Here is a 21,951-nt window from a genome sequence, read left to right as displayed (position 1 = left end):
CTTTGGGCTGCAGCCCGAATCAGTGGACCCTGGGCTGGCAGGGAGAGGGGCTCCTGTCCTGTGGGGACAAGGTCCAGGCTTCTGCGTTGCCCTCAGCTAAGCCAAGCGGCCAGTTCAGCCAGTGTGTCCTTCCTTGGGGACCTGGGGCAGCAGAGCAGGCTGGCCAGCCCCCAGCTCCTGCCTCGAGTCACAGGAGAGCCGGCCTGCTCCCGTCTGCCTTCCGGCCACCCTCCTCGGCGCCCAGCACACAGCAGCCCAGCAGTCCTGGTGACACTGTCCCAGGTCACTGGTCATCTTCACACACAGCCTGGGTGGGACAGAGCGGAGGGGGACCCCGGCCCTGTGGTCTGCAGACCTGACAGAGCCACCTGCTGCTCGCCAGGGCTGGGCGCCCACCCGAGGGAGCAGGTCGCTTCAGCCCCTCTGAGATGCGCTGCAGATGAGGCCGGGCTTGACGTGACGTCAAGAGGCTCCACTGTGGAGCTGGGGCGGGGCGGGCCGCAGCGCAGAGGCCCAGCCAGTTCCTGGGGGAAAGGGGTCAACAGACACAGCGCCCGAGGACCAAGCAGAATCTTTACTGTCCCCCAGGCGCGTGGGGAGTCAGGGCTCCCGCCGGCCCGGCCCACACCCTCCGCAGTCTCTGCTCCCCAGGAAACCACGGCCCAGCCCGGGCCACTGGCGCCACCTAGAGGCGGCCCACGGGCTCCCCTCCCCAGGCCCGGGCGGCGGGTCAGGGAGCAGCCAGGCAGCCTCCGCTCAGGCCTCAGCGCCCCCCGGGGCCTCGGGGCCGCGGCCCTTGCTCCGGAAGTGGTCTCTGCTCCGCTTCTTGCTGCCGTGGAAGCCCACTGTCTCCACGGGCGGGGGGCCCGCCGCTGCCCCGGGGGGGGCCGGCCCCTCGGGCACAGCCACCTCCTGCAGGCCCCCCCGGGGGCCGCTGCCCTCCTCCGCCGCCTCCGGGCTCCCGGGCCCGGCCAGGTGGGCCAGCTCCACGGGGCCGTCGCCGCCGCCCGCCGCTCCCGGGTTCCCGGGGGCCGCCCTGCCCGGCTCCCCGGCCTTCCTCAGGCCCCTCTTCCTCTCGGGCCGGGCCTCGCTGGTGCGGGCCGGTTTGGTGAAGACGACCCGGCCCTCCCCGCAGCTGGAGGGGTCCTGATTGAAGGAGGGCACGTAGTCGCCGGGGGCAGCCAGGCTCTGGGGGCCCAGGAAGGCCAGGGCGGCGGCCCGGTTGCTCTGCTCACTGGCCTCGGCCACGTCCTCCAGGCTGTACTTGGTCCAGCGCTCGGGGTGGGCCACGTAGTCGGGGACGGGGGGCGCCCTTGGAGAAGCAGGGCTCTGAGTGGCCCTGCCCCGGGCCCCTGCTGGAGGCCGCCTGGAGGGTAGGGGCGGCAGCTTGAAGCCCCCACTGTGGCCCGGGCCGGCCGGGGCCGCAGAGGGCAGAGCCCGCCCGGCCGCCCCCTCCAGGTGGTCGAAGATGTCGTGGCTGCGCTGGGAGAAGGTGGGGCTCGTGCCCCTCAGGTGGAAGGGCTGCACCACGGCGCCGGGGGGGGCCCGGGGGGGCTCGGGGGGCTCCTCAGGGCCCGAGTCCTCCGGGTCCCCCCCAGGCAGCCCCCCCGGGGACAGAGCTTCCACCTCAGCAGTGTCTGGCAGGCTAAGGTCCGAGTCCGAGTCACTAAGGGAGACGGTGTCAGAAGGCAGGGCGTCGACCTCCAAGGCTGCCCCCGCCTCAGCCATGCGTCCAGAGGCCTGCCACACCTGGACCAAAACAGCCCCGAGGCCCGTCTCAGGACAGCACGGGCTCAGACCCGGCCCCTCCTGCAGACCCACCACCCCGGGCAGGGGGTGCAGAAACGGTGTCCTGGGAAGGAGGGGCCGGGCCCCCCCAGCTCTTACCCTCCTCTTACCTGCTAGGGCTGCTGGGGGCCGGCGCAGACACCTGCGTGCTGGAGAGCTGGGGCCTGGCAAAGGTTGTTGGTGGCAAAGCCCCCCGTGTCCCCGCCGGGCTCAGCTCTGCTCAGTGGCTCAAGTGCAGCTGGCTGAGGGCAGGAAGGAGGACCAACCATCAGACCGGACAGCGAACACGCACAAGGGACGCCACCACCCCGGGAGTGGGCTTGGGTTTATGGAGCCCCAGACACAACCAGGCCCAGGAGCCGGTCAATCCTCCAGAGCCCAGTCTAACTAGATCCACTAGGGGGCCTGCTGGGGGTGGTTTTGGTAGTAAGTAGGTAGCTAGGGCTTGAACTCAGGGCCAAGACACCCCTCTCTGCCAAGCCGGGTGGCCTAACAACCGCTCAGCACGGCGGGTGGCACTTAGAGTTCCCCATCTGCCTGCTCCTGACAGCTGGAAGGTGCCACGGGAGTGCTGCAGGGGTCTGCCGCCAAGTCCCTGGCATCTGAGGGTCAAGCTGTCAGGAAGCTGGAACGTCGGTGATGACCTGGAGTGGCCTAGCTCGGCAGAGGCCGGCCCCTGCAGCCCCGGGAGCCCCCTCCAGTGCCACTTCTGTACTGCTGCACGCCTCTCATGTTCCCAACGGAGCAGGAAAGTGCCGCCAACACCTGTTTAGTAGTCGAGGGTCACCCAACACCTTGAAGCTTGTTTCCAGGCTCCGAGAGCAGCCCATCCTCACCCTCTGCCATCCATCCACTAAGCCCCTCTCCCCACCAAGCCCCCCTCACCCAGGGTGACCCGCTGCTTCTTCACCCACCGAGGACCAGGCCAGGCCGACAAGGAGGGGCTCTGAGCACCCGGTACCAGATCAAACACAGGCGAGACCTCCATTCCTCTGGGCCATGCATGACTCCCGGGGTGAAGAAACTGCTCCAGGAGAGCAAGGGCCCACGAAGCAAACGCCAATTGTGTCCGCTTTAGATCTGGGGGAACCAGAGCGGAGAGGTAATGGGCCCGCGAGGCAGTACACTGCAGGCAAAGCCGGAGTTGCAACCAGACTCCTAAACTGCAGCTTCCTAAACGTGCACTCCTGTCCCGTGGAGTCGCGGGGACCCCGTGGTCAGTGGGGCACGTCGGGGCGGGCGCCCTCGGAACGCTGGGGCTGCTGCTTGGCGTTCTCGGACAACTTCCTGAGCTCCACGGAGGGCAGAGCTGAGTCCAGGCTGGGCCTGGGTGCTCGGAGGGGATTTCTCAGGGCCGGGGTCTGGGCAGGTCGGGTCCCTGGGCGCAGGCCCCCTGGCGTCCCTGCGGTCCTCCCTCCCCTCGGAAGCAGAGCCTTGACTTCACTCCACGCGCCCAGGGACCCAGCAGGCTCTCCGAATCGGGGGCCTGACTCCTAGGGCCAAGTCGGGGTCGGTGGGCCAGGGTCTCGCGGGTCTCCCTGCTCGGGGCAGCAGCCTGCGGACTGCGGCGCCGCGAGGCCCGGCCGGCCGGCAGCGCTCTTCTCGCCACCACAAACCTACCGGTTCATCGCGGCCACGCTTCCTCCATCTTTGCGTGGCGCTCGGCCCTGTGGGAAACGGAGTCCTCCGCCGGCCCAGCGCCGCGGCTTCCGCGCCGAAAGAACTACATCTCCCACAAGGCACTGGGACGCCAGGCCCGAAGCCGCTCGGGAACGTCGTCTTTGCGTCGCTCTCCCTAGCCTTCCCTCCCGGAAACGGCGGCGAAGAAACCGGAATTGACTGAGGGAAGGAGGGAGGCGGGCGGCAAGACGGGGACTCCCAGGATGCTCGAGGGCTGACGGCCAGCGCCGCGTTCATGGGGCCGCAGCGCCGCCTAGCGGAAGCCGCGAGCACCGGAAGTGCGTCGACGCGCCTGGCGCCTTTCACGGCGGCTTCCGGTCCTGAGCTGGAGCCGCAGGCCGGGCAGTAGAAGGTCCCAGGAGTCGGTGTCGGGCTGTGCCCGTGGCGGAGCGCTCGTGCCCCTCCGGTCGGCCAGGGCCCGCCACTGATGGCCTGACTGGTCACTTCTACCCTGGAGCGGAGGGCCGGTCCCAGTCCCCGCAAGCCGGGCCGCACGTACCTCGGCAATGCGCCCAGGCGATGGATGCCCTGTCCCCACCGGCGTCTCCCCCGCCTTGCCTGCCGGGCTGCACCCCCGCTATCCAGGGCTCAGGCCATTCTGTGGCCCAGGGATTCTGCAGCGTCGGGTCACCTCATCCTTAAGACAGCCCCCAACTTAGGGCCTCGCCCGGAATGCAGGGTCCAGTCCGCCCCAGGAACTAAGTCACATCGCAGCTTGCAGAGGTGACAGCGGTGACAGCCTCGGCCAGGGTGTCCGCAGGGCCTCGCAGCACAGCGATAAGTGAAAAGGTGAGGGCCTCTTCCAACCCACTACCCCAGTGGGGACTGTGGAGGGGCAGGGCTGCACTGCAGCCCCCAAGGAGCCCCAGGTGGCCTCAAGAGGTCGGGACCAGCAGGCAGCTCATGGTGACATCACCCAGCATTCCCAGTGCGGGCAGGGCCCTAGCCAAGAGGTGGCCAGGACTCGGTGCAGTGGTGGGCCAGTGGGCTCCCCCACCAGCCCTGCAAGATGGGGCCACCGAGCTCCACACAAGCAACCAGTCAGAGGAGAGGCCCTCAGGAGGGAGCAGTCTGGCAGAGCTGCCCCACCGGCCCTCGGCACCCCTGCTGGGCAGTGCTGCCCGAGGAATGGCGGTGGGAGTGAGTGGAGGCGGCTGCAGGCCACACAAGGCCCAACAGAGGGGCGTGCCCCCCACGGAGTCTCCCCGCAGCCCCATCCACACCCACCAACAGGGTTGGCAGCACACCCCCGGCCCAGCCATGTCTGAAGAGCCCGAGTGCCACCCCCGGGGCCCGTCTGAAACGTCGCAGGCATAGGAAGGAGCCAGACAGTTGGTTAGCATGCCTGTTTCTTCTTTCTTTATTGAATGACTTTGAGGATGTAATTACAGTCGAAAGTGACGCGTTAGAAAGGAGAGGTGCATCAGAGGCGTAAGGCTGCTCGGAGACCCGGCTCTCAAGACAGGTGGCCGGAAGGAAACAAGGATTAAAAAGGGCTGGGCGAGCGCGCAGCCCACGGGGTCGGCTGGGCGGGAGGACGCAGCTGGGCCGCAGGGCCCTCGTGGCCCCCAGGAGAGGCCTGGCTGAGCAGGCAGAGGCCCCAAGCAGCCCTGGAAGCAGAGGGGGCCCCTGCCCTAGAGTCCCCACGGCCCACTCACATGCCACCTACGGGTGACGTCGGCCCCAAAAGTAACAGGGAACTTGAGGACAGGAACAGGACCTCAAAAGTAAAGGCTGATCAGTGTAGCGGCGATGTCAGGAAGTTATGTACACGGGTGCTGACCGCCCTTCTCAGAAGTATCCGGTCACTCTGGGGGCGCCACAGGGGGGCGGCAGCCCCCACCCCGGCCTCGGTGGCCGGGGCCTCAGTACACCGAGCTGTTCCGGATGCCACAGCACAGGACCATGCTCAGGATCATCTCGAAGATCTGGCGGGAGGGGGCGGCAGGCCGGTCAGCACCGGGAGACCCGCGGGGCCCCGGGCAGGCGCCCGCCCGCCCGCCACTCACCATGATCACAGCGACCACAATGGCTGCGATGCCAATGAGGTACAGCTTCCCCGAGAAGAGCTCGTCAATCTTGCTGTGGCAGTCCTCCTGGGGGGGGGGGGCAGCGCGCCGTCAGCGGCGCCCGACCTCAGGCCCCCCGGCGGTGCAGCGGCCCAGGGTCATTGCAGCAAGAGACAGAGGGGCCCAGGCCCCACAGAAGACGTGTGAACAGGACCTGGCCTGCCCCGGGTTTTGACTCACGGCCCTTTACGCGAACAGGGAGATGGCGAGTGTGTGCCCTCTGGCACCCAGAGATCGTGAAGTGCACAGGGACAGGGCGGGCGCAGGCGGTCGGGGCGCCCTCCGTGCAGTTTGGGGAACTCCCTCACCAGGAACCTGGGCCAGAGACTCACCTCCCCGACGGCCGGCGGCAGCAGAGCAGTCCCGACTCCACCCACGCTGCCACCCAGTCCTTGCCAGCGGGCGCCCTGAAAGGCCCCGCCACCACCCAGGACCCGCTGGGGATGGCAGCCCGATGGCCCGCAGGTGCCACCTCCCCCTGCCCCCGGCACCCCGTACCTTCATCAAGTTGCTGATGATGCTGCCACCCGAGGGGCACAGGCTGTTCTTGAGCACGGAGGTGGTCAGCGTGGTCAGCGTGTTGGAGCCGCAGCAGTTGAGCTGCAGAGACGCAGGGCGCCGGCCATCAGCCCTGAGCCCGCAGCCGGCAGCGGCGGCCTGGCCTGGCCTGGGGGCTGGAAGAGTCCTCTCCGGGGAAGACCTGGGCCCAGGACAGCTGCCTGGTCCGCAGCTGTGCTGCTCAGAGACCCCCGTGCACCGGCCGGCCCAGCCCATCTAGTGCCCACTGGGGACCTCCAGGTCCCGATGCCCCTCCGGCTCCTAGCTGAGGTCTCACCGAGACAACAAAGGCCCCCAGCCCCTGCCTCTCCCGGGTCCCCTGGCCCTCCTGGATGCCCGCCCTGGGCCTGCCCCTGCCTCTCCTGGCCCCGAGCTCCCGGGACGTCCTCCCCGCCTCACCGTCTCGTGGAAAGTCTTCACCACAGCCTTGGCGTTGTTGGCGTCGTCGTCCACTATGGCCTGCTGCAAGGCCTGGTCGTAGAACTGCTTCACGTCCTTGGCGATCTGGGGAGGGAGGGGGTCACCGCCTGCCGGGACTGTCCCCCAGGGAGGTACGTTCCCCTGGGTCTCCCAGAAGGCAGCTGTTCCATGACAAACCTGCCCGCCCCCAAGCCGGGACGGCTCCCGGGCTGCCTCCACCAGAAAGCCCTCCGTGCCCTCCTGCCCGGAGGAGCCCCCAAAGCCCCCCCCCCCCAACCTGAGCCCCTCCTCCTCCAGCGTCCCTGTCCCTCCCTGCGGACACTGGCTCACCTGGTCCTTGTTGACGAAACCCCAGATGCCGGCGGCCACCTCACAGGCAAAGAGGATCACGAGGCAGGTGAAGAACTGGGGGGGGGGGCGCGCGGTCAGAGCAGGCCCCAGACGGCCGGGCTCGTCTTCCTCATGCGTGACCAAGGCCCGAGGGGCACAGGTGTGCGGGGGTGGTCGGTGGTATCCCCCCTCCGTGTCCCGAAGGGGGTGAGCCCCGCGGAGCCAAGAAGCAGAGTCTAGGACTCGGTCCTGGCATCCAGATGCCAGGGTGCTCAGCATCCCCGAGGGCTGGGCTCTGCAGGATGGGGTGGCGGGGGGAGGTCAAGGTCGGGGCCGGGGGTGTTGGAAAGGGAAGGAGAGGGCCATGGTGGTGCACCTGGGGCCCCACCGGGGACCCTGGCACAGACTTCCAGAGCCCATGCCTCCCGGACGCCAGGCCCTGGACAGCACGGCCAGGCCACAGCTTCCCGTGGGCGGGACACGCCCAGGGATCCCCGAGGCTGGCGCTGGGCCTGGGCCTGAGCAGTCCCTGTGACATCCCTGCTACGTCTGCGACTTTGTTTTTTTAAAGAAGGAAGAAAAGAAAAAGCAACTTCAGAGCTCAGAGCTGGGACCTGGACGGAGGACCTAAGAGCCCTGGCCTTCTGCAGAAGGTCTGCCGGGTCGGAGGGGCAGGGCAGGCACGGGCTCCACCTCGGGAACTAGACCAGGGCTCCTGGCTCTGCCCCCACCCCCCGCCACCGGCCCTGCAGCCCCCCTCCCCCGGCCTTACCGTCCCCAGCAAGCACTGTGACTCCTGGATGGCCCCGTAGCAGCCCAGGAACCCCACAAACATCATCACAGCACCCACGGCGATGAGGATGTAGATGCCTGTGGGGGCGGGGGCGACAGACACCCTCAGTGCCCCGAGGAGGCCAGCAGCGCCGAGGCCAGGACGGGGATGCCCATGATGGGTGGTCGCAGAACTTGGCACGACCCCCCCCCCCCCGCCCCCCGCCTGGACCCGCTCTGGTTCCCGCAAGCCTCCGGGGCTTCTTGGTGGGGCCGAGCAGGATCACCCCCGCCATGGTGCAGAGGACCTGGCTACGGGGTGGGCAGAGGCGGCAGCCCAGGGTCTGGGGACACTCACTTCGCTTGTGCTACTCTTAGGCGTGCCTGTTTGTGTGCGTGTGAAGTTTGGCTGTTCCCTTTGGAGGAGGGGGCTCTGTCTGGCTTCTGAGGCCCTGACCCTGGGGGCTGGAGCCTGCTGGACGAGGCGGCCTGGTGGTTGGGGCGCATGGCAGCAGGGACTGCTGGCCATGCGGCCCTTCTCGGTGCCCAGAGCCCACCAGGACAGGGCCCTCGCCCCTGAAACACTGACCACGATATCTCTCCAAGGACCTCCCACAGCCCCAGGCCTTCCAGCAGACCCGGGCCCACCCCCGTCGCCGTGGTTACACGGCTCCACAAGGCTAGGGCTTCACGAGCCTAGGACAATGGGTCCCAGGGCTCTGGTGCCAAGGGCCCATCCTCCCTGCCTGGCCAGCCTTTGGAGAAGGCGCCTAAGGGCCAGGACCCACCGCTGGGCTCAGCAAAAGCCAGGGGCCTCCTCCCGGCCAGGCGGAGCTGCTGGGGGGAAGCCTCACCCTGGGGGGCTCCTCACTTGGGCACAGGTCTCCTACCCTCCTGGGAGTGGAAGTGCCAGGAAGGGCCTACGAGAGGCCGCGAAGCAGGTGCCTGATCCACAGCCCCTCCCAGGCTCAGCCACAGGCCTCCCCAGGGTGCTGGGCTTCCGTCTAGAGCCTGTGGGCCTGGCTCTGGCAAGTAAGGCGGGGGACCCTCCTGGGCCCTGTGGCGTCGCCCAGGGTGCTGAGCGAGCCCAGCTAACCCACCCTGCTTCTTGAAGTCAGACAAAGAGCCTCTGTCCGGACCCCATCTGCTCCCTGCCTCCCTGGCAGCCCGGTCTGCACGGAGCCAGAAAGTGACTCCAGACGGTCCCGGGTGGGCAGGGACTCGGTGGCCGGAGGGGCTCCGAGAGCGGCCCCCATGGGGCAGGGCAAGAACCCAAGGGCAGGGGGTACCAGCCTGCTGGGCGGTCCAGCAGCCGGCGCTGGTCCTACAGAGAGCTGGCAGGGGCCGCTGCTGGGCCTGATGGGGCACCGGGTGAGTGGCCAGGGTCGGGGCGGGGGAATGCCTGCTCCAACACCCGCCTGCCCCGCACGAGCCCCTCCCAGAGGGTCACCTCCCCACTGGAGCCTGGGCGCTGGGCACAGCCCGCAGCCTCCGAGCTCCACGCACCTGACCCCGACCCTGTCCCGCGGCAGAGCTGCGTGGGGCCACCTAGATCTGCAGGCTGCTCTGCTCCTGCCCCCCCCCGGCCTCAGCACCCCTCCCCGCGCTGGGCCAGACGCCGGGCCGAGCACAGGAGCTGCCCCAGCGTGAGGCTGCCAGCCTTGTCTCCAGGAGGGGGACCCCTCTCCCAAATCGCTCGCCCTGGGGTGCCCACAGAGCCCACACTCAAGAGCACCCAAGGCCCTTCCTGCACCCAGACAGAGGGACGGGACCTGCTGGGTCATGCCTGGCGGCTGCGGGCTCAAACCCCGGGAAGCGGGGGAGAGGCCTGGGAGGAGTCCTGGAGAGAGGCGCGCCTCTTGAGGATCCAGGGAAAACTGCTCGTCCTCAGACACGTGGGCAAAGTGACTGCCTTGCACAGGTGCGGGGCCCCTAGGTCACAGGCCCCTTGTGCACGCTGGCGACAGGCGGACTCACCCTGTCCTGAGGCTCAAACCAGTGAGGGGCCCCACAGCCTGGGGGAGCCCAGGGGCCCTCCCCTGAGTTGGCCGGCCCTGCCCTGGGGATGCTCCCTGGAGCCCAGGGAGAACGGGGGGCAGGGATGGCCCCGTGTGGGATGGTGCGTGTGGGGCCACCCCCGCTTCAGCAGGTGTGTGGGGGCCCCAAACCGCAGCTGAGAGGGACCCAGATCCCTTCCCGGGTCCACACAGGACGGAGGGCGCACCCTGGGCCAGCGGGTGGCTGCTGGCTGAGCTGTGAGCAGGAAGGCGCTGCTTGGCCGTGCAGGTGTGGGGCCGGCCCAGGAGCCGGGCCTTTAAAGGACAGAAGCATCTTTAAGCTCTCAGAGGTCCATGAGGGCCAGGCCCCACCTTCGGGGTGGGAGGGGGGGGCATGGGAAGGAGGGGGGAAGCACCCCTCCTCCGCCCCCGCCCCTGGGGGCATTGGCCCCACCCCTCGGCCTGAGGGAACAGATGCCCTGAGGGGCCCAGAGGGGCGCAGCTGGTGCCCAGGAGGCAGGCAGGCAGCCTAATAAGGCAGCTAGGTGTGGCCGCGGGGGCTGAGTCACTGCCTCCAGCCCTCCCCCTCCAGGGGCCCAGTCTGCAGTCTCCATCCCCCTCGGTTCTGGGCTCCTCCTCGAGCCTCAGCTGCTAGTTCTGCTGCCCAGGCATCCAGCCCCACCCCTTCCCAGGAGGCCTGCCCTGAAATACGCGCCACATGACACAGCGCCCCTGCCCCTGCCAGCTGCCCCAGAGCAGTCGATCTGGTGGGGTCCCAACCAGCCACACACCCTTCCTGGGGCCACCCCCAGCCCAGCCAGGCACCGGACCAAGTCCGGAGGGGAGCCGGGCTTGCCTGGATCCTCCAGGAACCCTGGCTCACAGGACCCCGCCTGCTCCCTGGCTTCCTCGGAGCTGGCTTGGCCCTGCCTCCTCCAGGAAGCCCTCCCTGACTACCTGTCTGCAGCCTCCCTGAGCTTAGGGTCAGACGCCCCTGCGGGCTCGGCCCAGACTGGGCCAGGGTCCTCGGCCTGCCCCGTGCACTTACCCACATAGAAGGTATTGGGTGCGGGCTTGTCTCCGAGCTCCAGGTAGAGGAGGCTGGTAGTCTGGGGGTCGTGGCGGAGCCACAGGGCCACGCCCAGGATCACGCCTCCAGCCAGCTGGGGAAAGAGAAGGGCATGGGTTACTTGCGGCCCCAGGCCCGGCGGTGGTGCGATCCCCCCCACACCAGACACACAGGGAGAGATGGATGCCGGACCATCCCCTCCGCGGGGTCGGCGGCCGAGGGTTCCCTCCAGGTGGGGCTCACAGGCCCCTGCGTCCGGGGGACCGCGCGGGGGACCTCCTGCCAGCACCACTGCAGTGAGACTCCAGGACAGGTTGCTTGGTACGATGCAGGACACCTGGTTCACGTGCATTCAGAGGGACCACAGGTATTTCTTGGGTCTGAGTGTGTCCCAAACGCTGCATGGGACATACTTATGCCAAAGAAGCACTGTAAACCTGAAGCACAATTTAACCAACGTCCTGTACGTGATTTGGTAAGTGTGCCCAGAGGCCTCGCCAGACCCCAAGCACATCCCAGAACCCCATGGAGGGCACCCCAAGTCTTTGCTGCCAGGACAAGGAGAGGGGTGGCGATTTGATGCCATCAGGGCCCGGGCGGGGCTGGAGGAGGCAGTGCAGAGCTGAGGCCGCTGGCACTGTGGCCTCGGGAAGCCATAGGGCCGGTGGTTTGTAGGCTAAATCCCCCTTCTCTGCTGTAGAGGGGGAACTCCTGGGAGGAAGGAAGCCCGCTGTGTGCCAGCTAGACGGGACGGGGGCGGGGGGAGGGGGGTTGCCCTGCGCGGGGGCAGGAAAGGGGCTCTGCTCAGAGCGGGGGCTTCCGGGCGAGGGAGGTCCTGAAGGGCTCAGCGGTGGGTGGGGTCTGCCCTCCAGGGTGAGCCCAGCCAGGCCCACGCCCGAGCACCTGATCACCCAGGCAGGCGCCGGGGCTGCCCCACGGAGGCTCCAACTGTCCCCAGAGCCATAGGCGTCGGCTGTCGCACAGGCTGTCAGCTCCAAGTCCAACAAGGAAGAGAAACCAAAAAGCAGACCCCAGAAAACCACCTGGCTGGCCCAGGGCCCGCCCCCAGGGCCCTGGCCAGGGCAAGATGGGGGCGGGGGTGGGGCCGGATCTTCAGGAGAGCCCCCAGGAAAGCCCCTGGCATCTTCAGGGATCCCCAGGCGGGTGACACTAGGGGGCAGGTCTGGGGTGGAGAGGAAATGAGCCATGCGCCACCGCCCCCAGGCCCGGGTACGTGGGCGCTGGATGATAAGGCTGGTGGGGACGGGGACCGCTGGGGACCACTGGTGCCTGGCAGCGGCTGGGCTACCACCTCCAGAAGATGCTGTCAGCAGCATCCCCGTCTTTCGGAGTTTCTTCCTGGGACTCCACTCTCCCACCCAGGGGGTCAGAGGCGGTCTGGCCCCTGAGTGCATGCGCAGTGGGACCAGCAGGCCCTACTATGCACCCACCAGCTCAGGTCAGGTCCCTCCCGCCGCACTCAGGCCCTGGGTACCACTCAAGGCAGTGCCTGGAGCTCCTGGCTGCTCCTCGGTGCCTGCCACACCCACTAGAGGGCCTGAGGGGCCTGGGATGTACACAGAGGGAGGTGGGGGGGGGGGCTCCCGAGGGAGGACGCCCGAGCTGGCTGCCACCTGCGCCTCCCGGGGAGGAGGGGCTGAGGCTGAGAGTTGCCGTGGGAACTCCGGCTAGAAGCCGTCCCTTGCTCTGTTTTGAAGCTGTGGTCCAGAGACCACTGTGTGAGCCATTGCAGGACGGAGGGGGTGGGGCAAGGGGAAGCCCTGGCCCCCGGCCTCCCTTTGTAGTCACAGAGACCTGGCCCCAAGCCCGGACCCAGCCGCAGTGTCCCCATCAGAAGGACAGCTGAGCGTGGAGGCGCCCGGCTCCAGTGATGCCCAGCCTCCCTGCCCCCGGCTGGGCTGGAACCACCCCATCCTCCCCGTGCAGCCCTCACCCCAGGAGCCAAGGGGACAAGGCCACCTCACAGCACAGAGTCCTAACGGAAACGGGTGAGCACAGCACTCAGCCGCCCTCACAGGCTGGTGGTGGGACCAGAGGCAAGGTCCCGCCTGTCCTACTTGGGGAGGACTTTCCCGTTCAGACTCCAGGACTTGTGCGGAGGCCGGGCCGGGGGGAGTGGCCTCCGGATCCCCCTGCGGCCAGCCCGCCCTCCTGAGGAGTGAGGCCCCCTCCTGGCCAGTGGTCCCTGGCTATTCCAGCCCTGCATGGACCTGCCGGTGGCGGGGGTGCTGGATGCAGGCTGTGGGGGCAGTGACCACCTCCTGTTTCAGGGGGATGGGCTCTCAGCGAAGGCCACCTACAAAGGGAGGGCAAAGGCGGCACTGGGGCCCCCCCTGCCCCCTAGAAAGAGCAGAGGCTGAGGGGAAGGTGCCTCTGCGGGCCAGGGGCCCAGAGCAGCAGGTGTCTGAAAGCCTGCTCTTCAGAAGCTGAGCCCTGGCCTGTGACTTGCAGATGGTTAAGGAGGACCCGTAGCCGAAATTTACACAGGATTTTTCAAAACTCAACACACAAACCCAATCTTGGAAAAACAGGCAAAGAAACTGAAAGGACACTTCACCAAAGAAGAAACACGCGCGGCAGAAACACAAGGAAAGACGCACAGGTCGTGGGTCAGAGAGACGCCCCCGTCCGCCCAAAGGCTCCGGCAGCTTCCTGGCAACACCCCCAGTGGGGACAAGCCCATGCCCTTCAGGTCGTGAGTGGTGGACGCCCACCAGCAGCCCCAAGGGAGGACCTCCCAGGGTGACCCTCCAGACAAGCCCGCTGAGGGCAGAACCAGACCAAGGGGAAGAAGCCCCTCCCGACTCCGTTCACATCCAAGGGAGAGAAACGCATGCGGAAAACAGGCCAGCAGCCGCCCTGGAAGGAGGGACCCCAGGGCCCCAGACATGTGTGGGGGTGACGAGTGGCTCCTCTCCCCTGGGGTTGGTCACGGCCTTCCGGTGCCGCCTTAGGTCGAAACCTACCAAGCAGTACATTCTATTTCATGTATGTATTTTTTTAGTTTGCACCTGCGGCATACGGAGGTTCCCAGGCCAGGGGTCGAACCGGGGCTGCAGGTGCAGTGTACACCACAGCCACGGCAACAGCGGATCCGAGCCCCGTCTGTGACGTACGCGGCAGCTCACAGCAACACGGGATCCTTAACCCCCTGAGCAAGGCCAGGGATTGAACCCGCACCCTCAGAAACAACACAGGGTTCTTAACCGGCTGAGCCGTGTAGGGAACTCCCAAGCTGGAGCTTTTAAATGTGCAGCTTACTCTAGCTCAAAGCTGCTTTAAAAAAAAAACCCAGCCCAGATCCCCGAGGACTGAACTTCTAGGCAGCAAGGCCTCTGGGGCTACGTGTTTCTTCTGGGTCCCAGGATCCAGGCTGCCGACTTCGTGCCACTGGGCTCTCCAGGTGTCCGGGAGCCAGCAGCAAGCATGTGGGAATTTTGAAGTCTTGTCCACGGGACAGAAGTTGTAGGGTCAATCAAAGAAGAGATTGGATTACCCTAAGGGGACACGTCTGTCCCCTACAAAACAGAGCCCAGCGTTACGGGAAAGCACGCTGTCCGGGCATGGGCTGGGGCCCAGCGTGTGGTGGCCAAGGGCGCCCCTGAGCCCCTGGCTGCTGGACCGTCTCAGGCCCCCGGGGCCCCTTCGTGCTTCCGACCTCCTCGTGTGTAAAGTCAGGAAATAAAGGGACACAGCCTAATGTACCCAGGGTGCCTATTAATTAGCATGACTGACGTCCCTGTGTGCAGAGGGCTGCCCAGCGCTGGCGTCACTGTGCTTACTTACCCCCAGGAGCTCCCAGGCAGGTGGATGGGGCAGAGCTTGACGCACCTCCCCCTGCCCCTTGCCCCCGCCCCTGCAGGCAGGCTGGCCTGCCGGAAGCACCCCTGCCACCTGCGCAGGTACCCCGAGGCCCTCCTACAGCCCGAGCCCCCCTGGTCGGGGCGGGGGCAGCTCAGGAGGGAGCGGGCTCGCGGCCGGCAGTCCTGGGGCGCTCCAGACCTGGGCGGCAAGCACTGGTTCCCCCCCACCCCCACCCCCGGAAGGGTTCACTTTCTGTTTCTTTCTTCCTCCATTCGTTCTGAAAACGAATAAACAGCATCAGATAAAAGGAGGGCTGCCAAGTCTGCTGGGCTCCTGCCCGGCCTGCCTGCCCTACCAAGAAGGAGCTGCAAGGGAGGAGGAGTGGCGTTGCCCGGGCACCCCCCCAGCACCGCCGTCCCCCCCTGCCAGCCCCTGGCCCATGGCCACCCCCAGGCCTGCCCATCCTCCCCACGAGCGACACTCAGCCTGTCCCTGACTGGCCCTCACCCCGAGGCTCTCAGACGGGTGGTCAGAGAGGCAGCTCTGCTGTGACCAGACGGGCCTTGGCTCTGGGTACTCCGCCCTAACCTCCAGGGTGACATGTGCCACAAGGGGCCTGTGTGGCTCAGCCACCCGGGGGGCCTGGGTCTGGAGACCCTCCCCAGGAGGGCGGTGAGCCAGAGGCCGGCAGCGGGGCAGGGCAGGGCCTGCGGCATCCGTCGGGGAAGAGGCCCCCTTCCAGGATGGGCCACGGGGGTTGGTGGGGGCCGCGGGCAGCACCCGGGGCCGGGCAGCTAACCCTGTGACCCTGCCGTGGCCTCTGGAAACAGAGCCGCACGTCCCGGGGCAGGAAGGAAGTGTGACGAGAGGAGCAGGGACCCTCGCCTCGGCCAGGAAGTGGAAGCCATCCCCCAGCCTCGGGCTTCAGGAAGCCTCAGGCCTGGCCTCTAAAAATAGGAGGGGGCAGGGGGGGGACGCAGGAACCACTTCCCTCCAGGATGGCAGGCCCCCGAGGGCACCTCTTGAGGCCCGGCAGACCTGGGGGGGCCCCTAGGACCAGGCACCTCCTGGGCCAGGCCAGAGCCTACCGCGCCCTTCCTGGGCAGGGAAGCCTGAAGGGGCCGACTCCCCGGCCACAGGGCCCCCGCCGTGAGGTGTCCCCCTGCTCCTCGGCCCCTGCAGTGAGGGGCACGTGGGCACAGAGGTCCCAGTGGCCTGTGGAGAAGGGCACTGGAGGGGCCACGGAGGGCTGCACGCATCAGACAAGGAGGATCGGGTGGGCTGGGCACCTGTGGGGGGGCACCAGAGGGCTGGTGGAGGGGCCCCGGGGCAGGCGAGGGCGTCCAGGCCAGCACTCGCTCCCACCGGGCCGTGAAGCATGGTGGCAGACGTGTGGGCCTGCTTTCCAGCCTGCACCCACTCCTTCGGGTGTGGGGACTTGGGAACCTCAGCCTCCCTGTCGCCCCAGAGAGCCCGTGCCCCCCTGCAGCCCCAGGGATGGCTCCAGCCTGGTCCTGCCGGGCACAGGGCCGCGCCAGGCCTGAGGCTGAGCTGTTACCTCAGGGACAGAGGCAACGGCTGTCCACGCAGAGGCTGGGCTGGGCTGCAGGGGGCCGTTCCTACACCCGCTGCCCCCTGGTACCCCTGCACCCAAGACCAATACCATCGAGCGTGGACTCGGGCCGCCCAGCGTCCAGCCCTGGAGACGGGGAGGCGGGCAGCCTGGGGTGCTCATGCCAGGTCCCCAGCTGTGCCCAGGGCACCCGGCAACCTGGACAACCCAGCCCGACACCCAGGCACAGGCGAGTGACAGGTAAGGGCGGTTACAGGGTGTGTCAGATGTCCCCCAGGGACGACCTTGACCCAGGCCGCCCGGGGCACGGACGGCCGCCGGTACAGAAGGTCCCCGTGCGACAGCGCAGGACAGCAAGGTGGGCCGCCCACCTGGCCACTCTGCAGGGTGGCCGGTCCCAGCTTCCTGCCCGCCACCTTCTCCACAAGGATAACGTTACCCCAGTACCTGGGGGCGGGGGGAGCCCTAACTCTCTAAGTTAGAAGAGGCATGACCTCAAAGAGGACAAGGGGGCTTCCTGCTCCCCAGGCCTCTGTGGCCTCGGGACCCCCACACCGGGGCTGTCGGACCCCTGCCCACCACCCTCACCGTCAATTTGAGGCACTTACGGGGCTCGTCCCCCCCCACCCCCGTGCCTCCCTGCCTGCGGAGCCAGGGGAGGGCGGCCGCCCCGTCACAGGCCACAGGCACCGCCCCTGCAGCCAGCTTAGGGAGGGGATCCTCTGCCGCCCGCGGGGACGCCCTCAGCATCTGGGTGCCACCTGGAGGCCCCCAGGTGGTTTTGTGCAAGTCAGCATCTGCTCGGCCACTAGGAGGGACTTAGGCCGGCCCCCAAAGCCTAAGGTGTGTGCTGGGGGCACAGCGGGCACCAAAGTCCAGGGGCTCTGGAAGTGTGCGGGGTCAAGGCACATCTGCAGGACAGGTGACCGGCTGGGGGGAAGGGCCCTGAAGGCCGGGCCAGCCTGGTCTCCACGCACGCGTCCGGCCTGGGTCCTGGGGGCGGGCAGCGTGAGGGCGCTCGTGCTTCTCCCCAACCCCTCCCCAGGCCCCCGACCCACCCACCCCCGACCCACCCACCCCCGACCAACCCGTGCAGAGGCGACGCCGGCCCCTCCCCCGAGCGCCTGGACTCTGAACCTTATTGATTTCATGGCCCAGGCTCGGTCCTGTCCCGGCATTTCAGGCGCTTTAAAGAAGACGTGGGGTGGATGGTTTGGGGGTCCTGTCTCCCTGCCCAGACTTCAAAGCACTACAAGATGCGGACTGGGGTGGCCTCAAGGTCTGGAGGCAGACTGAGCTGGGGGTGGGACCCCCCGCAGGACGAGCCCCCGTGTCGGTGGGCACTGGAGCCGCGCTGGCCTGGGTCCCAGGCTCCCCACTTCTGGACCCAGCCCTGCTGCCCCCCATGGCCAGACGCTCTCACTGGAGCTGGCCCTTCCCGGGGACAGGGCACAGACTTCCTCTTCTCAGCCTCACCCACGGGCCGGTGACCCAAAGCTCAGCAGCCCCGATCGCCTCCCCACTGACACCAGAGACAGGAAATCCCCACCCCCACCCAGGCCCGCCAGGGTCACATCCCCTCTCTGGGAAGGAAGGCGACAGAGGCACCAGGTGACAGACAGTCACGTGCCGTCTGGAAGCGAGAATGAAGGGCAGGTTCGCGGCCTGCTCTGGGAGGAGGGCACTGACCGCGATGGGCTGGAGGAGCGGCCAGTCCCAGGCGGGGGCGCTGCCACTGTCCCGGCAGAGGAGGGGCTGTTATCACGCCCATTTCACAGATGAGGGGCACAGGGCTCCCGCGGCTCAGGCTGTCCTCTCAGTGGGGTGAGCAGGGACGTGGGGAGGGAGCCTGGAGTCCCGGCCGCCCTCTGCCAGGAGCTCCCTGGTCCTCCGAGGGGCAGGGACTCCAGGTGCTGCTGCTCTTCATGGCCCCAAGCCCACCTGGCCAGGGGGCCCCAGAGCAGGTGTCTCAGCGGTGCTGGGTGCACACTGCCTGGGCCCGGGGGTCTCGGCGGAGAGACGGGAGAGCAGCTGTGTGTGCTGCTGCTGTGCCTGGCGCATCCCGCTCCCGCTCCCTCCAGGACTAGGCGGCCTGGGACACCCACCCTCCCTGGGGGGAAGGCTTTACTCTCCGAATCGAAACGAATGGAAACTTTACAATGTGGGAGGAGCCAGATCCAGATCTCCCACCCCCGCACCCTGACCGCCCTGTGCTCGCTGAGCCAGTGGGGGCTGGGCCCAGCGGGGGCTTCCCAGGCATCTGGGCGCCTGAAGCCATTGTCTCCCGTCTCCCCCGGCAGCCACCTAGCCCAACATCCATTTCCTGAACTAACCCCAGGGGGCAGGACCCCCACTTTAGAGGGGGAAGCCCAGGACCAGCGTGGCGGCTCCCAACCCTCAGGGCCTTGCTCTCCGCCAAGGGACATCGGCTGCATCTTAGGCGGGGCGGCCCAACAGGGGCGGGTGGGGCAGTGCCCTGGGGAGATAGGTCCTCAAAGGTCCTCAGCGGGGTGCGCCCAGGCGGGGAGGGGGAGCTTCAGATAAATTTCCTTAAGGCTGAATCGAGAGGCCCCGAGGGCTGAGCAGGGTCTCCACAGGGCCCCCCAGGGCCGAGGCACCCAGGCAGAGCTGGGGCGGGGGGGGCAGGCCCCGGAGACCCCTCGTGCAGGGCAGGGCAGGGCCGGGGGAGAGACTCACCGCACTGACACCCAGCCCAAAGGCAAGAAGTCCCCTTCCTCGGCCTGCCCGCCATCTCCCGCCAGGGCCCCCCAGGCTCTGCTGAGAGGGGAAGGGCTCAGGGGCCAGCAGAGCGGCCTGTTGACACCCCCTTGCCAGGGCCAAAGCAGGCCACGCCACCTCCTCAGTAAAGGTCCTGACGACACCCCAGGACCACAGCGGGCCCATCCCGACGACAGCCTCACCCCCCGCCCCCGCCCCCCGCCGAGGCTGATGGCTGCCGGCCCCCCCCCCAGGGCCCCCCCCCCCAGGTAGGATGTGGCGCTCCCACTCCACGCCAGCTAGGAGTCAGCCCAGTCTCTGCCCTCGCCGCCCCGAGGTCCACCCCGGGCTCCTTGGCTGTCCAGATGGCCAGCAGGTGTCCCCAGGCCCACGCACTCCTCCAGGGGCCATTTTAAAAGTTGACCCTGCCCGTACCAACTTGAGAAATAAAGCATCCCGAAGCTGTTGCACGGGTCCTCCGTGAGGAGGGGTGATACGCCGGGGTGGTGGGACAGCAAGGAGGGCCCAGGAGTCTCTGCGCAGGCGGCCAGCTGAGGGGAGGCAGGGCACAGCTGTGAGAGGGACCCCTGACAGCCATTCCTGGTCCCTCCAGGCCAAAAAGGGCTCTCCACCCCCCCCCCCCCCCCAATTCCAACAGCACAGGAAATGGAAACAAAAGCCAAAGCTTCATCAGTCACTGGCCAGCAGGGAAGAGTGATCAGGAAATGCAACTCAGGCCAGCCGCCCAGAGACCCCAGCAGACCCCTCCTGAAGCCCCCGTGTCCAACCTGTGGGCGCCTCTCTCCAAAGTGGACATCCAAGCCCAGACCTGAGCATCCATTCAGCCCCCAGCCCCCAAGGAGCTCAGAGGGGCCCTGCTCTCCAGGCCCCCAGCCTCTGCCAACTCAGAACAGCCACCCAGTCCCTCTCCCCCCACAGCCTCCACAGCGCCCCAGGGCGAGGATGGGCTGGCATCTCAGGCTGGGTGAGTAGGGAAGGAGGATCCAGCCTCATCAACTGGGGTCGCCATGGTGCCGGCACCCCAGCACGCGGGCCACCCGGTCCCGGGGCTCTTCCCGTCTGTGCTCCGCCCCGGCCCGGACCCCCTATACGACCCCCAGGGTGGCCACAGCAGATGGGAGGGTGAACTAGGCTGGGCCCAGAGTCGGGTGGACCGTGCCCGAGATCGGGCTGAGGGGGCAGCTCTCCTCCCCTCCCCTCCGCCCACCGCACCAGGCCGCCCATCCAGGGGCGGCGGCCGGATGAGCTCATGGGGGCGGCGCGTCGCGAGCCCCGCCCTCGAGCCCCCTCCGTCCGCGCGAAGCAGGGTGGTCCCAGAAACAGCGGCCAGGAGGGCTGAGCAGTAGTGAGGTTTGGGGCCTGGAGCGCGCACCCACCGCACCACCACCATCACCAACCGGTAACGGGCCCTAGGGCCCCAGATGCCCTGGCCCGAACGCGCGGCTCTGGTCCCCCGCGCGCCGAGGCCCGAAACCAGGCTCAGAGCCTCCTGTCCCGAAGTCGAGGGGGCGCGGCGGCCCCAGACGACCCCCACGGCCGCGACTGGCCGGCCTAGGACCCCCGCCCCGCGCCGGCGCACACAGGTGGCCCCGCAACTTGGCGGCCCCGCTGCGCGCCCCCGGCAGGGCCTAGCGGGGCGCGCGGCCCGCCGGGCTCAGGGTGCGCCCTCCCCACCCCGGAGGTCGAGGCTCACCCAGAAGACGAAATTGAAGACGAAGAGCAGGTACTTGATGCACTTGGTGCAGCCCTCTACCCCCATGGCGGCGCGGGCGGCGGGCGGCCTGCGAGGAGCGGGCCGGGCCTGGGCGGCGGGCGCGGGGCCTGGGGGCCTAGCGGCCTGGCGGGCGGCTGGGGGCCTGACGGGCGACGGAGGCGCGGGGACCCGGGGCGCGGGGCACGCGCGGACGAGGGGCGCGGAGCGCTGTGGACCGGGGACACTAGAGGCCTGGCCGGGACGCGCCTGGGTTTCTGCCGCCGCCGCTGCCGCGCGCTCGCTCTCTGGTCGGGCGCGCGCCCCGCTCCGCTCCTTATAGGGCGCCTAGGCCCCGCCCACAGGCCCCGCCCACGTGCCACGCCCCCAGCCCTGCTGCCCGAGCGCGGAGTGGCCGCACACCCAGGCCCTGGGCAACTCTTCCCTCTTGCAGCTCACACGCTTCGTAGTGTCCGACCTGGTGCAGTCAGGACCCAGGGGGCCTGGGCGCGCAGTGCCAGGCGCAACACGCGTCTCTGGGCTGCTGGCGCGCTCGGAGCCCCGGAGGGCACGAGCCTGAGGACTGGCCCGCGGCTAGGGAAAAACCTCCCCCTGGCTTCCTCTCTCCTCCCTCAGGGGCCTTGGACTATCCTTGAAGGCTCCCTGGAGGAGGTGATGCACCGTCCACAACAGTGCCCAGCCTGCAGCGTGCTTTGTTCACTTGGCTCCCTGGCTGGGAACGTGGGTGGGTGGGTGATGAGGCCCTGGTTTGAAGATCCTGGGAGCCGATCTAGGCAGCCAAGCCCTTGTGCTCTGGAAAGGGGGCCTGGCTGCCACCTGTTAGAGGAGTCTGTTTGGAAGGGGCACAGACAGGGTGTCCCCAGACCAGTGGTAAGTGTCTGAAAGGCCCAAGGTGCCTGCGGAACTTCCAGATGCTGTGGATTTCACGCGCACCTGGCAGGGCCCAGACCCCGGGGAGGCCGGCCCTGCCTCCTGAGTCTCCTGAGGACCTGCTGTCCTCCCTGCCTGGGCTGACAGTGAGGCGGAGAGGGGACTCGTCCAGCCTTCTCCCCAGGTGACAGCATGGTGACACTCGGCTGGAGAGAAGTGAATGCTCTGTGTCTGCAGTAATCCCGGCATAATCACTGACTGCTTGAAACGGGGCCACTGCCACCGCCGGGGACTGAAGTTTTCATGGCGTTCCTTGTACAGCAGTTTAAACTTCAACAGTCTCGGGGGGGCCGGTGGCTCCCTGTTAGACAGGCCGGCCCTCTCATAACTCGTTGGTGCTCTCCTAGTTTTCTTGGTGGTTAATTTAAAAATTTGTTTTGGGGAGTTCCCATCGTGGCTCAGCAGTTAAGGAACTCCGACTAGTATCCGTGAGGACGCAGGTTCGCTCCCTGGCCTCGCTCCGTCGGTGAAGGCTCTGGCGTTGCCCTGAG

General features: G+C 67.9%; 2 protein-coding genes across 3 annotated transcripts; both read right to left on the bottom strand.

Annotated features, from left to right (window-relative positions):
• Positions 1-559: 559 nt before the first annotated feature.
• Positions 560-3,645, bottom strand: TSSC4 (tumor suppressing subtransferable candidate 4). 2 transcript variants are annotated; one of them, XM_047774972.1, is made up of 4 exons: positions 3,409-3,613; positions 2,703-2,868; positions 1,899-2,030; positions 560-1,749 (listed from the first exon to the last, which is right to left on the bottom strand). In XM_047774972.1, exon 4 carries the CDS (start codon positions 1,726-1,728, stop codon positions 757-759), a length of 972 nt encoding a protein of 323 aa, XP_047630928.1. In that variant the 5' UTR covers positions 1,729-1,749; positions 1,899-2,030; positions 2,703-2,868; positions 3,409-3,613; the 3' UTR covers positions 560-756. The 2 variants fall into 2 exon arrangements, with proteins under 2 accessions (XP_047630928.1, XP_047630929.1); XM_047774973.1 differs by lacking the exon at positions 2,703-2,868 and having other exon boundaries at positions 3,409-3,645.
• Positions 3,646-4,804: 1,159 nt separating this feature from the next.
• CD81 (CD81 molecule) lies at positions 4,805-20,671 on the bottom strand. Its single transcript, XM_047774974.1, has 8 exons — positions 20,513-20,671; positions 10,662-10,776; positions 7,618-7,715; positions 6,846-6,920; positions 6,495-6,599; positions 6,036-6,137; positions 5,478-5,564; positions 4,805-5,396 (listed from the first exon to the last, which is right to left on the bottom strand). Exons 1-8 carry the CDS (start codon positions 20,576-20,578, stop codon positions 5,334-5,336), a joined length of 711 nt encoding a protein of 236 aa, XP_047630930.1. The 5' UTR covers positions 20,579-20,671; the 3' UTR covers positions 4,805-5,333.
• Positions 20,672-21,951: the final 1,280 nt, after the last annotated feature.

The sequence above is a fragment of the Phacochoerus africanus genome, chromosome 4, assembly GCF_016906955.1.
Source record: "Phacochoerus africanus isolate WHEZ1 chromosome 4, ROS_Pafr_v1, whole genome shotgun sequence".
Taxonomy (NCBI): Eukaryota; Metazoa; Chordata; class Mammalia; order Artiodactyla; family Suidae; genus Phacochoerus; species Phacochoerus africanus.
This window is presented reverse-complemented; position numbering and strand designations above follow the sequence as displayed.

Coding starts and splice junctions, on each gene's coding strand:
- TSSC4 (XM_047774973.1), bottom strand. CDS start 1,728: ATGGCTGAGGCGGGGGCAGCCTTGGAGGTCGACGCCCTGCCTTCTGAC.
- CD81 (XM_047774974.1), bottom strand. CDS start 20,578: ATGGGGGTAGAGGGCTGCACCAAGTGCATCAAGTACCTGCTCTTCGTC. Junction 10,777..20,512: donor TCTTCAATTTCGTCTTCTGG/GTGAGCCTCGAC, acceptor CTCTTTCCCCAG/CTGGCTGGAGGCGTGATCCT. Junction 6,138..6,494: donor TGAAGACTTTCCACGAGACG/GTGAGGCGGGGA, acceptor GCGTCTCTGCAG/CTCAACTGCTGCGGCTCCAA.